The sequence below is a fragment of the Neltuma alba genome, unplaced genomic scaffold (genome assembly GCF_004799145.2).
Source record: "Neltuma alba isolate B1F8T4 unplaced genomic scaffold, ASM479914v2 tig00010133_pilon, whole genome shotgun sequence".
NCBI lineage: Eukaryota > Viridiplantae > Streptophyta > Magnoliopsida > Fabales > Fabaceae > Neltuma > Neltuma alba.
This window is the reverse complement of record NW_021635081.1, coordinates 23,481-39,219: the sequence shown is the minus strand read 5'-3', so window position 1 is coordinate 39,219 and position 15,739 is coordinate 23,481. Positions and strand designations below refer to the sequence as shown.

The 15,739-nt window shown below is 32.7% G+C and overlaps 1 protein-coding gene across 1 annotated transcript; it reads right to left on the bottom strand.

Annotated features, from left to right (window-relative positions):
* Positions 1-2,128: 2,128 nt before the first annotated feature.
* On the bottom strand, positions 2,129-7,983 carry LOC114754349 (disease resistance protein SUMM2-like). The gene is made up of 4 exons (XM_028943120.1): positions 4,969-7,983; positions 4,558-4,758; positions 3,169-3,321; positions 2,129-2,809 (listed from the first exon to the last, which is right to left on the bottom strand). The coding sequence occupies exons 1-4, from the start codon at positions 7,981-7,983 to the stop codon at positions 2,129-2,131; spliced, it is 4,050 nt and encodes a 1,349-aa protein (XP_028798953.1).
* Between the last annotated feature and the right edge of the window lie 7,756 nt (positions 7,984-15,739).

Here is a 15,739-nt window from a genome sequence, read left to right as displayed (position 1 = left end):
CAACCTTGGTGTTAAACCCTCTTCGATAGTTTTGTATGTTGCTTCACATACAACACAAGAGAAAAAATTATGATTACGTTGAATTCATTAACAACCCTTGGATTCCCGTGACAATGTATTCTTTTGGTATCTTTTAGATGACATACTTGTCGACAACTTCAATATTGCTTCTGCATAGCCATCACAAGATAAAACTTTGCTTAGTTCATGCCAAACTCAATGGATTACACACACACACACACGCGTGAGAGTTGATTGTTGGCATTTTAAATATCGCCTTCAAATTATATGTTTTTCTTCTAGCAATTGGTTCTTTTTTTTAAAAAATCATTGGGTTCATATGACGACTTTAAAACAAAGACAGAAAATTATTGTGTACTAGAGACATAAATAAAAAAAATCTCTAAATAAAAGACAATTAATCTCAATTTTGGTGATGCCTTTTTTTCGAATTAGCTCTAATTTTTAACCCAAAAATTTTAGGAAAATTAGAGAAGCTAGCTGAGAAAAACAAATTTATAAAGTATCCAACAATAATTTCACTACCCCATGTCTAAAAAGGAAATTGGGCCAATACTTGGCCCAATCTTGCATCTTCTTAAACCACTCAGCAGCACCCTCACATGCGGCCGAACACTTAGACCAATGTAAGGACTTTAAATCTTATTCCATCAATATTTTTTCCAGTGGCTGTCTGTTCTGCAAGTAGATCAGAGGTTTAAATTTTGTTTTTAGAGAGAAGTTGAGGGATTCATGCATTAAGTTATAAAAAATCATATCTATTCCATGCATGTTGATTTGTTTGAGGAGAAGTGGATTTTTGAAATCTGGAATTGAGAAGCTGACTTTTTCTTGCTTCTGTAATGTTTAATTATGTACTAAATTTATATTTAAGTGATAACTAAAATATAGTAAACACCTAAGGGCTTCAAGGTGAAATATGGATGAACTGAAATAGAGAGAATTAAGTATCGATAAATCTAAATTCTAAACCCCTCAATGTATATAAAAGAGGAGTTTATGAATCTGGAAAATTTTAAAATGTAAAGGAAGGCTGTCCAAAACTTCAAAAAATGGATGAACTACACGTGTAAAGGGTCTTATGTTTCCCATATAGTGATTAGATGGGCAATTGGAATATCAAAGCATTAGTTTGTGAACTTTGATCCTTATCCCCTGTTTGGACAGCACCATTTAGATGTTATTGAATTTTTGTGACTCAGAGAGGTTTAAATGCTACTGTTTTAATATGTCATAACAAGGAAGTGTTTTGAATTCCCAAACAACACCAAAGGCATGTCTAAAGGCCCCTAGCATGTGTTTGGTGGCTCTTTTAAAGTGATTAGCAATATGAGGATTAAATCTTTTAAGTTTTTCTCTTAGGCCTGTTTTGGATAGTTTTGGATAGCATAATTTTTAGTAAGAGGAAGTTAAGCTTTAGTTAAATTTAAATATGATAGTAAGCTTAGTAGAGTAAGGTTTGACTGTAACTCTGTTTATTTCCTTTGTCAAGAGAAATATTTTTATTTACTATTTTTCGTTTCAAATTTCCTACCCACTCCTTAATAAAATTAAAATAAATTCTTGAAGGTTATCACCTTATAAAATAAAAATCAAATGACGTAACGGAAAAGAAACCAATCACATGATGATGATGTCTCTTTTGGTATTTTTTATTAAAACAACATGTTTATCACAGTGGAATATATCGTTTCTTCAATAACCTGTCCAAAACTACAAGTTTTTTTTCTTTTTTTTTTTTAGTTTATGTCAAATTCTTTATTGGCATTCTAAATATGATCTTTAAACTCTGTTTTTCTCAAAGGATAGAATTTCCAGAGCATTGCCACAAAATCAAGGGCACATATGATCATGATGGGGACCGATGGAGAAGTAAAATGATGCCATTAGCAATCAAATCTTACCTCCATGAGCGAATGTCGCGTTGCTTCTCCCCTGTTTAAAGATTGATGCGAAGAAAGCTTGTCTCCTACTTTTTCTTCAGTATGACAATCTGCAGTTTTAAGACTTGCTTGAAGCTGGGTAGTTGAAGTTTCTGAAAATAGAATTTTTAATATTATAATAAAAATCATATTAATTTTCATTTCTAAAGAACAAATTATTTCTCTTAATGCATACCATAAAAAGAAAACTTGGAACAACCATCCACTTTTATGTTATCATCTCTTTTCAAAATTTGAAAATCGATCCCATGGCAGAGACCAACAAGGTTGGGAAGATCTATGAGCTCCAATTGACTTAATAGCGGAAGCACATCCTTCATGACCATCTCTTTCATCTCACCTTGTCTTACTAGCACATGCTCAAGTGCATTGGCTCTACTTATCTCCAAAGATCTTAGTTTTGGAAGGATACCAGAAACAGTGATAGATAACAGGTACTGCAATTTGTCACAATCAGTGGCAGAGACTTGTTCTAAGTTGGGAAAGCATGGTTCATGGTAAAAATGATCATCATTGTTTGTTTCATAATCTTCTTCAACAATGTTAACTAATTCTTCACACCGTGAGATTTTTAGCTCTGTCAACATTGGTAGGCTTCGCACTATAGATGCGGAGAAGATAAATTTGAGCTTAAAGCAACGTTCAATGAATAGCTTCTGGAGACTATAGAAGCACATGACATGTTTAGGCCCCACACATATATTCACCATCTCCCTTAGATATTCCAACTTCAACTTTTGTAAGCTAGATGTCAATGATCCAACTCCAACATGGGTCAAATCAACAATCTCTGTTATTTTGGAGTCCGCAATTAAAAGAGTTTTTGAATCGGACATCTCAATTGCCTGTGAATTCCATGAAAGATATATTAATTCTAAATTTATTTCAAAAAAAAATTTTAATGTAGTCTGATTTGAGCAAAATCATGGTAGAATTTAGGCAAATGAAACTCAAATAAAATTTAAGAGGTAACAAATACATCTGAATTTTAAATGTAAATGTTCTCTTGAAACATGTATGTATGAAAATAACAAAAGCCCTCCCTTATAGTTTGAAAAAATATAGAATTAGTCAGGTAATATTATTATTTTATGCTTCTTTAAGAGAGCATATGCACAAAGTAGTGAGAAATATTATTAAAATATAACTTAATCCATTGGGGGAATATGTTAGAATTGGTAAGAGAAGTTGAACATAATCATACCTTTTTATCCTGTTGCTGTTTCATGTGCCAACAAAGCAGAAATTCTTTAAAAGGTCTTGTAAACTCTAAAAAACTTTTCAAGACGATGGACCTTGGAGATAACCCTCTCAAAGAGTAGTTCTGGGGATCAATGCTTACAAATGCATGTAATTCCTACAAGCCAATAAATCATTAAAGTCTCATCATGCAATAATACATAAGAGGTTTCAGTTAAAGTAATATACAATATACTAGCAAGAATAATTTGAGATAAAATTTAGCTTAATTTCCATTTTAAAAAAGTGTGCTAGTTATTTTACTCATACTATAATCAAATTAAAACTTAATTATATGTCTTCATCTTACAATATATTTAAATCCAAGAAGTTGAGTATTTTGATAGTTGACCTTATTCCCAAAAATAAATTTACCAGACGTCTCATTGTAATATTTAATTTGATATGGTGTCTACTCCTTAAGAAAGCCAAGTTCACTCTCAAGCTAACTTGTGGATGTGGATAAAGCTCCACCTCTTTCTCCTTTCACTGCTAGTTGTCTCGTCTCATAACAGTGATTTTGGGCTAGCGGAGTCCTAAAAATTTTAGGACAGGACAACAGTGTACAAGACTTGGGATAGGGGTGTTCCATCCCAATATATTATCTTTTTTAATTCTATAAATTTATTTTACTTTTCATTTTTATAATAATAATATATAACTTTATATCAAAAAATTTTAAAAAATAGATGGGATGTCCTTATCCCATCCCAAATATTAGGACGGGATTGTTCTTGTTCCATCCCATCCCATAAACACTCCTAAATATAGCAAAGAACCAATATAGAAAAATTTGAATTCCAACCTAAAACTTTAGTATTTTTTCCAAATTTTTAAAATTTATGATCATTAACAAAAATTAATGTTTATAAAGTTTTTTTTTCAGATCTCTGTGTTTTTTCTTTGTATTTCACTCTTGAATAAGTATGTATATCAATAGAGAACAAACAACATCAAGACAAAAAGAGAGTATTACCTTTGATGTATTCGAATTCAGTTGTCTTTTGTTTGAACAAATATTATGTAGAGATGGTGACACAATTTTACAATTCATGAGGCCAATGTTGGTGAACTTTGGTACGTCTTCAAAATAGAGGGCCTCCAAAGCAGGGAGATCAAAGTGCAACTCATCATTTTGATTTTGATTGGATATACTATGCTGTTTCCCAATGACATATGTTAGTTGAGGAGCATATTCAATAGTCAAGGACTTTAAATTCTTAATTTCTATAGATATTGTAGATAGAAATAAAAATTCCAAGTCCTTGCACCATGAGATTTTAAGTTTCTGTAACTTTGGGAAAATAGAGTTGCAATTGATTTGATCTTTATAATCATCTTTGTTGCTTGTCACCAAGAGCTTCAATCCATCATAACCCGTGATTGTCAATTCTTCCCATGATATCTTTGATGCTGTGGATAAAGTGAACAATGTTGACACTGAATTTGAAGAGAGATATGCAAGTTCCATTTTCCTTATATGATGAAAATGGAGTGCTAATTGTCTCCCAAGGGTAGGAGGAGTATCAATCCATTTCTCTGATGCAAATAATCCCTTCAAAAAGAAATTGTTATTTATGCAATTGTAATGCTCATATATATATAAACTAGGAAAATAACAAACGAATGTTGTCATTCAATCAATCAGTAGAACAATGTTGATCCCATACATGTAATGTTATATTGATACTGATCAATCATCACTTTAATGGCAAATATATGTAAGAGAAATCTGAACAAAAATAGTGAGGCGAGCTGAGCATACCTGTGGGATTCGTTTGTCAAGCAATTGCCCTGTAGAAACAGAACCATCAGCCTCTTCACTTGCGGCCTTCGATTTAAAACAACATACTTGAACCCAAGAAAAAGAACATGCCTTGGTGCTTAGAGGTATGGATGTTGGCTCTTGCATTGATGAAGAGATGGATTTGTCATACTCCCTAAAAACACCAACCAGACTTGGTAGTCTAAAAAGTTCCATTTTTTCCAGAAAGGGGAGCATAACATCGACCTCTTGGAACTCATCAAATAAATATTTCAACTTCCTGCACCATCGTATGTTTATTCTTTCCAGAGGCCATCCACCGGGAAGGATTGGCAATATTATTCTTAATTCGTTGCACCCTGCAATTTGAATTATTTTCAATTTTGGGAAAAATGAGTCATGATAACTCCTTTGATTACAGCCACTATCTTCTCCTACTATGATGTATTCCAGTGCACTACATCTTCTAATTGTTAATTCTTCTAATTGTATCAGACTTCGAGCAGTGGATAGTTGAAAAATTGATGTCAACATTGGACAATCTTCCAATTCCATGGACTTAAGATGACATAAGTTGTAGTTGCTATCAGATAATATCCTCTTCAGTCTATGACACTTCTTCAACTTCATAATCTCCAATTGCTCCAAAAAGCTAGAGGGTGTAAAACCCCGACATAAATCTTCAACACCCATTTTAGAGAGATGTAGTTCAGCCAAGTTACAGAAAGCAGTCACCCCAGAATGATTATCTTTAGTATCTATGAGGCACTCCATGTGAGGACATGAGCTTAAATGAAGAACAATCAAATCATTCAATATTTCTCCCTCATCTACTGCAATAATATCAGGGATAAGACTCTTCCTTATTCTTTCGTCATCCTCTCTTTCCAAGATAAGAAGTTCAGCTCTTCTGACAAGTTGCTTAAATGTTGCCTCTGAGAGTAAATGATTTAATTCATCTATTTGAAAACATCTTGACATGGAATGATGCTTTTCAAAATAATATGAAAATTTATTAGAAGATATACAATATCTGTGTAATGTAAGAGGAGATCCATTCTGAGAAATTGCATATTTTTCTTTATCATCACATTCATTACCAACAAAAGTTAACTCTTCTAGTTGTGAACATCTTTCAATCACTTCAAAAGGATTATTCTTCTCAATTTCACATTCTTCAACTTCTAATGATCTCAAATTCTTTAGTTTCAAATATCCTCTTGGTAATTCAATGATTGAACAATAAGAAAAATGAAGAGTCTCAAGACTCAACAAGTTTCCTACAATAGAGATGTCACCTAAATCCAACTTTACAAGAATGAGTGTACGAATATCCTTCAATGGCTGAAGTGAATTCATCAATGATAGAGTTGGGACTCTTTTGCGATAATAATTACTAACTAAAACCAAAACTTTGAGACTCATCACCTCTTTAAAGAATATATTAGAGACATTCAACTCTTTTGAACCATCTAGATATATTAATAGAACCTCCAATTTATGTCCATCAAATTCATCAAGAAAATCATCATTCTTCCAAAATAAATATCTCAAATTCTCTTTTATAGGCATTTTCAAATATATAAGAGATTGAATATATTTGTCTCCTGTCCTCAAGGACACTTCACGAACTAAATCGTGCATCTTTACACATTCTTTCCTACCATCCAACAACAAAGAAGAATCTATGAGTTCAATTATAGCTGCATCCACATCACTTCTTGTTAAGTGGTATTTGCCATGTTCATTAAAAGAGCTCAATCCTATACCAATTTTGGTTAAAAGATGTATTGGAATTTCAAAATCTTCTGGGAACAAAGAAGATATCAAAAGGAGCTCTTTGGCGTTTTGATTTCTCAAGTTATCATAGCTTAGCTTCAAGCATTTATAAGCCTCTTCCAAACTTTGATCAGCATGGCGATCTTCCAAGGTTTTCAAGGCATCTTTCCAAATTGATAAAGGCTGATTTTTTAATGCTCTTGCTATTGCTACAATTGCAATCGGTACTCCTCCATAATGCTTCACAATTTTTTGGGGCATACCCTTCAAACCACGAGAGGAATTATTTAAACTAGCATGTGCTTGGAAAAGATGCATTGCCTCTTTCTCAGATAACGTATGTAGTTTAATAATCCTTTGGCATCCCATTTCTCTGCAAACATGTGAATTACGTGTGGTTATTAATAAATTGCAATCCTCGTGTTGGTGGCCTGGTGGAATCCCCAAGTTTTCTAACAAATCAAATTTTTCCCATACATCATCTAGTATTATAAGCAACTTTTTGTTCATACTAGTGATTCTGGGCCATATTGCACTTGAGAGTTCTTCTTCCTTCACTTCCTCCAAATTTAAATCCAAACTTTTTGCAAGTTCAACACGAATCTTTTTGAAATCAGGAGGCTTGGAGATAACGAGAAAGATGATTTTGTCAATCAATTTAAATTCTTCTAGTTTATGACCCGCTTCTTTTGCCATTGAAGTTTTGCCTACTCCCCCCATCCCTTGCAATCCAACCATAGTACAATTCTCATCATGTAATGCCTCTATTAGATCTTGGAAATCTGACTCTCTACTCTTGAAATGAATGAAATCTTGTGAAGAAAGGTGTTTTATGTTTGATACATTTGCTCGACCAGCAACTATATCAAAATTACATCTTCCCAATAATTCTTCAATATGTTGAGTCTCCTCTGCTAACTCCTTACCTCTTTGATATTGCCACCAGCAATTAGGACACCAACCAAAAAAGAATTTCTTCTTTATTTTAGTGTCTATATTGATGATGCCATCTGCTTCATGTTCCCATTGCCGTGCTTCATACTTAAAACTAAAAACACCTTTCCCTTTTTGAAACTTTCTCTTCACATCCTGGTGCTTTGCAACTAGTATTTCCTTTCTTCGATCAAAATTTTCAACATGACTATTGAAACAACATAAATATTGAGCTTCATTTTTTACAAGATTCACCAAACTTTGGACTTCATTCTTTGCAAGGTCAAGCAAGCGGCTTTCCATCTAACATGGATAGAAGCTAATTTTAGTCCATCTGTGACAATTATACTAGTTGGGATTTCAATCAACAAATCAGTAAACCCCTAATAATTAAACCAGAAAGATGATGCTCCAGTGACTTTAGATCTTTAAAAATACAAATTAAAAGTGTTGAAAAATTGCAAATTAAGTTGCATTACAATATGATCTTCATGAAAAGAAAAACATACAAACGAAAAATGTTATGAAAGCAAATGAATCAAATGTTCTATCATTGATAACCCTTTGTCTTAAATTGGGAAGATAGTTTAGCCAAGTCTTTCACATAGTTTATTTTAGATCACATGAGCTAATTGTTAACTCGGTCATACAATAAATTTTACATTTAATTAATTTTTCACAAAACATAATATAAAATGTGAGTTGTGAAGATTATCATGCAACTCTTTGCCATTTTAGAGTATTTTGTAAGTTACATCACTAAAAAGTACTATGTAATTATAAATTTCATAATTTCATTCTTACAAAATGTGCAAACTTAATTGCTAATTTAAAATATCCTCGTATCTTTTTGTCACTTTTATCAAATAATAATGAATTCAACATGATATTATAATGCTTGCTTTCTTTTAATTGGTCTAAATAGTTTAACAACACGGGAGATTTTAACATTTGCTGAATTGATTTTATTAAATTTGACATTTCAAAACTTTTATTGTGATTTTTATAGCACTTGTATTGTAATTATTATACTATTTTGTTGTTGTTGGAGTATTATAATTGAAGTGAAATACTTTACATCATTTTATTTATTGTTATGAGTTCCTAAATAGCTTAGTAATATGTTAACTATTGAATTATGAATTTAATATACTAATAGGAAAAATTCAAAAAAAATAAGTCCATACATGACAAAAATCATTGAGGGGGAAAAATAACTTTTAGCGGCAACAGTAATCATCCCAAAAACTAGTTATGGTGGCAACAGAAGTCTCAAACAACCCTAATTGTTGTCACTAATTTAAATGTTGGCAGAGTGGCAATAATACTTTCAACGAAACATATGCATCCATGTTGAAAGTTGACGGTGGTAATGTCATCATTAAATATGTATTTTTGGCGATATTATATGTATTTCTATTGAAAATTATTAGTGATGCTTGTAACAATGATGACTCTATGGTCTTTTTAGGACTTTCAACAATAACCTTTTATTGCTATGGAAAGTCATTTTTTTAGTGACATGACTATGAGAATTCTATGAAAGTGAATCAAATGGTGGATTGTCAGCCAAATTGAAAATATTTCTTCTGAGTAAAATGAGTTCTTAATGCTTTGGCAACCTTAGCAAGGTCATAAGATCTAGATATTAAGCCAAAACTTTAAAACCCCATAAAATTAGAGGCTTAAAATTTCTTTTAATACTCTAAAATATATATACATATGCATAAATTGAAATATTTTTATGTTTTTGGTATTCATCCCTAGACTTGGGTAAAATTTTAACTAGTAAAGAAGAAAACATGAGTAATGGCGTTAAGAGAGATTTCAGGGAGAGAAAGCTAACGGCTAATCATGGCGGAGGAGTCCAACATGTTTGACTGAAGTAGGAAAGAGTTTCGTAAGATAGGGGCAGTTCTTAGGGGATCAATTACTACCGTCTAGGATGGAAGACTAGATGGAGGATAGCGAGGAAGGGAAATAGGAGGAGAAGGATGACCAGGGATTGGAGCTTAGAGAGAAGGTGGATACAAAGGAAAGGAGGTCATAGAAAGATGCCTTTTGTTCAGGAGAACCATTCAAAGAAAGGTAGTGATAAGGAGGGAAAAGAAGAGGAGGATTGGTGGAGTGGAGAGAGGTGAAAGGAAAAGATAAAGGTTGTACAGATAGTGACGGGTTTGAACATGATCATCCCACCGAAAGAGAAGAAGGGGCTAAATAAGAAATGCGAAAGAGCTCTAGTTGTTAAACTGCCTGGACACATGGTTAGGCTAAACTACAGTAAATGCAAGGCCTTCATGGTGATCAATTTGAGCTATTAGATGTGCGAGTGGGATTCTTCCTAGTAATAGGTTTCGTAAATAGACTGAATATGACTTAGCCCTCATAGGAGGTCCATGGCTAATAATGGATCATTATCTAGCTATTCAACCTTGGAAAGAGAACTTGGACTCCGATGGGTACGTAAAAGATCAATAGAGTGGTTGCGTGGGTATAAATCTCTCAGTTGCCTACGGATTATTATGATAAAGGAATCTTATATGTGCTCTGAAGTCAAGTAGGTTAGGTACTAAAGGTGGACATGATGACCTTGAAGTGCAGCAAGGGACATTTTAGTAGGATTTGTGTTGAACTAGATCTTACCAAACCACTACTTCCTCTCATTTTAGTGAATAGAATTGAGAAGAAGATAGAGTATGAAGCCATTTACTTGATTTACTTCACATGTGGTTGATATGAACATGACAAGGACTACTGCCTAGGGGTGAGCAAAACCAAACTGTAACTAAAAACTGAACTGAATTCAATTTCAGTTTTTCAGTTCGGTTATTTCGGTTTTCGATTACATATTCAGCTTTTATTTTTTGACAATTTTGGCTTCGGACATAGTTCAATTAGTGGAAAAAATTTGGTTAAAACTGAAAAACTGAAAGAAATATATTATAGGCTAAAGTATAAATTTGATCCTTTAACTTTGTACAAGGTTTCAATTTGATCCTTTAACTTTAAAAAGTATACTTTTAGTCCTTTAACTCTAAAATTTTTTTAAAAAACGATGACATTAAGATCTTAAATGTTGATAAAATATTCTCAAATACTAATATATTAAGTTTAATTTTCAAAACATCTATGATTGGTACCAAGAATTATCATTAAAGCGTAATGATTTTAGGGTTAAAGGACCAAATGTATGCTTTTTAAAGTTAAGGGACCAAATTAAAACCTTGTACAAAGTTAAAAGACCAAATATATACTTTAGCCTATATTATATATTTATATTTAATAAATATTATTATAATAAATATATATGTGTAGGTATATGTGAGCTCTTTAAATATATTTATATTCAATAAATATGGTTATAATAAATATTATTACAATAAATCACATTGACTGATGGAATATTTATTAATTAATAGTTGTAATTGTGTTTCATTATTTTTTAATTTAAAATTACTTTTCACATTTATATAGTTTGGCTAATCGGTTAATCGAACTGAAATATTTCAGTTAATTCAGTTTCAATTAGTTTGGTTAATTGGTTTTGATTCGGTGTTTAAAATTTGCTCTATTCAGTTAATTTGATTATCACCAAAAATTGAACTGAAAAATTGAATGCTCACCCCTACTGCTGCCTATATAAATAAGCTTCACTGGTGGTAGGAGAAAACACAAACAAAAAGAAGTCAGAAGGGAACACGGAGCAAGTCACAGAAGGAATGAGATTGATCAGAATATAGGGATGCTTGATAGCATTAAAGGCATAGTCATTGAAAATTTGCTTCGGCCAGGAAGGATGGTGTTTTGATAGTGGATGGTGGTATATAGGGGAAGAGTACAGAAAGCAAGACAGCATGATTCAGGGGAAGAAAATCTGGAGAGATACTTAGCGGGTCTCAGGGACTAGAATATCAAAATCTCGTTTTATGTTTTTCTTGACCAGCAAATCTCGTTTTATGTTGTTGCATGGTTTAAAAGAAGAAGTTATGGACATAAATAGGAGTCGGTAACAGCTCAAGGGTCCACTTTTTGATATTTCTAATACACGTCAGGAAAAGAAAGCGAGTAGAAGACAAGTTGGGCTTGTTGTGGTAACTAAGGAGCCGAATGTGGCAAGGAGCAAAAAGAGGAGGCCCAACCCAATGGAAATCTATTTGAAGAAGAAATCAGAGTTGGGACTCTCTAAAGGACATAAGGGAAGGCCACGGCCTAGTAATAGGCAGTAAGGATGACCAGGTCCAGTACTCAGAAGTTGACCATACATAGGGTGTTTAAACCAGTAATCCACGTGGATTAAGAGCAAGTGGTTTGGAGCTCACCATTCCAATCAACCCTAAGAGCAAAGTTCACAGGGCCTCTTGATTCGACATTACCCTTTATTGAAGGACCATAGTGACAATGTTGGACACGTTGTAAGCCCTTCTTCCCTAAAAGAGATGTTGTACTGATACTGGGCAGGATTTTTCTCCTCTAATTGATTTACTTCATGGATTGTTTGATATGGAACTGTAGAAGGCCTGGGCGTTGAACACTTCTCAAGCTCCTAAACAACTTAAAACTCAAGGTTGGTTTAGATTTCTGGCTTTTTTAAAGCCTTATGAACAAAAAGACAGAGCGCAGATAATTGCTCAATGTCTTAAGTTCAAAAATTGGGAGATTAAAGTGGCAAGCTGGTTTAAGGATAGCATCTTGTGCTTCTGAGGTGATGAGTTGGACTTTAGAGTAAAACAAAAGAATGAGCAATTGCTGCATGGGGTTGTGAATGAGGGAAACGCGAACAAATATTGGTTGATGGTAGTGTATGGCAATTTTTGGTCAGTAGAGCATCGTTAACTTTGGGAGGAACTACGAAGTATTGGTGGAGTGCGTAGGAAGCCTTAGTGCATGGTTGGAGATTTTAATATAACCTTAAGAGACTTTGAGCACCTTTTGAAAGGCATAGGAGGAGGAGGAGCTGAAAAATTCTTCAGGAGTTGTGTAGTGGACATGGGGTTGACTAACTTGTGTTTTTACGGCCCCAAGTTCACATGGCACAACAAAGAAAGTTTTAGTAGGATTGATCAAGCCATTGTTAATATAGAATGGTGGAGAACGTTCTTAAAGGTAACCGTCTACCACGGTTTAATTCGGATCACACCTCATTCCTATTAAGACTGACAGGCAAGACGAGTGATAACCTCTTGAAATTCCCACCAATTTGACCCATTTTTTAACTCTTTCATAGTAAATATAAAGCTTGATTTGTACTAACATTTGGGGATTGTTTGTGCAATCCTTCTAAGATTCTTAGTGTGGGAGGTAGCGAGAGCTGAAAGATAAATGATAAGGAGAAATGTTTAACCTATTATGATAGACTAGAGGAAGATCATTGATGCAGAGCAAGCAAGGAATGAAGAGCCAACAAAGAAGGCCAAGAGTGGGTAATCTGCCGTGGCCCCTAAGGTAATCCGCAGCGGCCTCCAAAGCATAAGAGAGCAAGAATGTTCTCTGCAAAAGCCGCCATGGTGCCTTGATCAATCCGTCGCTATGCTGGCTTCTTTTCAAATAACTTTTCTCTCTGTTCAATTCATTGCAGAGAACATCCTGTCAATCATATAAACGCAATAATATAAAAATAATAGAACTCAATCAAATTATAATATGTCCTTACCTTTTTTTTGTTGTCAGATTTCAGTGTTGAACCAAGAGAAAATAAAAGAGATTCTCAAACCAAAACACAATAATGCAAATCCTGTCAATAAAAAATACGTGGAAGCTTTAGTTACCAGAGAAATCATATTAATACAAAATGTATAATAAGTATAAAATTAAAGTGATCACCAATTAATTCATCCACATGATCACAAGGAACAGGCATTTCTTTTTTATTTATTGGTGTTTTTTAATAATGGGTAGAGAATTTGCATTTCGCAAGACTTTTTTTGGAAACTTTCAATTATTTGTAATCGAAAATATCTGAATTATAATATAAATATCAAAAGGATAAAATATTATAATAAAAACTGCACAAAAATCATAATGTATATTTGCCAATTTTTTTGAGATCATATTAATAGCAATAAACAGATTACTGAATGGCATACAAATTTCAATAGGAATTAAAAAAAAAGGAAAATAAGATCTTTTGGCCTTTGATCATGCAAAACTATTATTAATAATTAAGAAGTTAATTTAGTCAAACTCTTTAACAAAATATTCTTCTAACTGGAGACCCCTTCTGTTTTGTCTTAAGTACACGAACATTTTCTCTAAATGACAGCTGCAATAACGACTATGAAAACGACATGATGTGAAGCTTCCTACTTGTTTTTCTATTCAAATGCCACTAAACATAGTTTCCCATATCCAACAGATTTTCCCTTAAAAAAAAAAATCCAAACTTGCAAAAACCACTAAAAATACTAATGGTTTCAATGGCCTTCCATGAGGTTTTTTCATACCTCTCCCTGTTTTTTCTTCCTTCTTCCTTTGTTACTCACTTTGTTATAGATTTATATTACGAGTTATGTAATCAAAATGCTAAAATTATTATTATAAGAATACATTGATATATATATATATATATGCGCATGTATATAAGTATAAGAAAAATAGCAATATAAATATAAAACAATATAGAAAATAAAAAACAACCAAATTAGAATATATCCTTACCTTTTTTAAAGAAATTTTCAGTGTTGTTTCACAGAAACCAGGGGAAAATAAAAGAAATTCTCAAACTAGAACACAAACCCTGTCAACAAAAAAACAAGTGAAAACTTTAGTTACAGGAGAGAAAAAATATTCATAGAATACTAGTATGTAATAAGTTTGAGATTAACGTGATGAACACTTGATTTATTCACATGTGATTCATTGACATCACAAGGAATATGCATTTCTGTTTTTGAAGTTTTTTAATAGGCAATGAATATGCATTTCGCAACTCTCCTTTTCCGGCAACTTTCAATTATAACATAAACATCAATTGGCTAAAAGATTACAAGGAAAATCCCGTAAAAAGATGATTAAATGACCCAAATCATTATTTAAGTCACATGATTCAAAGAGAGATTCTAAAATTTTATGAAATAACTATAATGCCCCTTCATTAGAAACCAAAGAGAATCCTAAATTAACATATTCGATTTCATGATTAATATATTGCAATTCTAAATTAATAACTTTATGTTTCAATAATATACTTGCAATAAGTTTTTAAATAAAACTTGATTACAATACAACTTAAAAAATTAACAAGCTCAATTACACGATTAACACGTTTCAATAATAGATTAACAATTTTCAATTCATAATTCACAGGTTTCTAATTTCATATACAACTTCAAATTAGGTTTTAACATTTTTACTTAGCTATTAATAAAAAAAACTGACCGCTAGCCATAATCATAATCAGTTTTTACAATCAGCATGAGAGAATCAACCTTAAAATTCTAACAATTTCAAATCATGTTTAAACACATTCCACTTGGCTATTAACAACACACATAGCCCTCATAGCATTCTTCATACTGAACTTTCATGACCAAGCAAATGCAGTTAGTTATCCCACATATACATTCAGCATAAACCTTACATCACACACATATATCAACCTTTTTGCTCACTCTAAAAGCAACCCTCCCAACTTCCCTTCCTCCTCAACAAAAACCCCATTTCGCACAATCCATACTAAGAAAATGAAACATTAAGATGACACGATGAAGCTATTAGAATTAAGGGAGAAAGATTTAATATATAATCTAACTCATCGTTGCCTCTTTGATTATTTTTCTATCATTTTCATTGTCCCCTTAAAATGTTTAATTTGTTAAAGTATTATAATTATTATTTTATTTCAGTCATATCGATTATCTTTCAATGAGCTCATGGAGTAAACTACACGATAGTAAATATCATCTCTAGTCTCCTGCGCGTTGCGGGTAAAAAAAAGCCCTCCACTAACTAAGTTACCACATATATATAAGAGCTGAAATTTAAACCCCCTAACTACTTGTTTAAGCCGCGATACCACCAACATCTTGCTTTCAATAAATAAACAAATACAAGCAATTTCCAC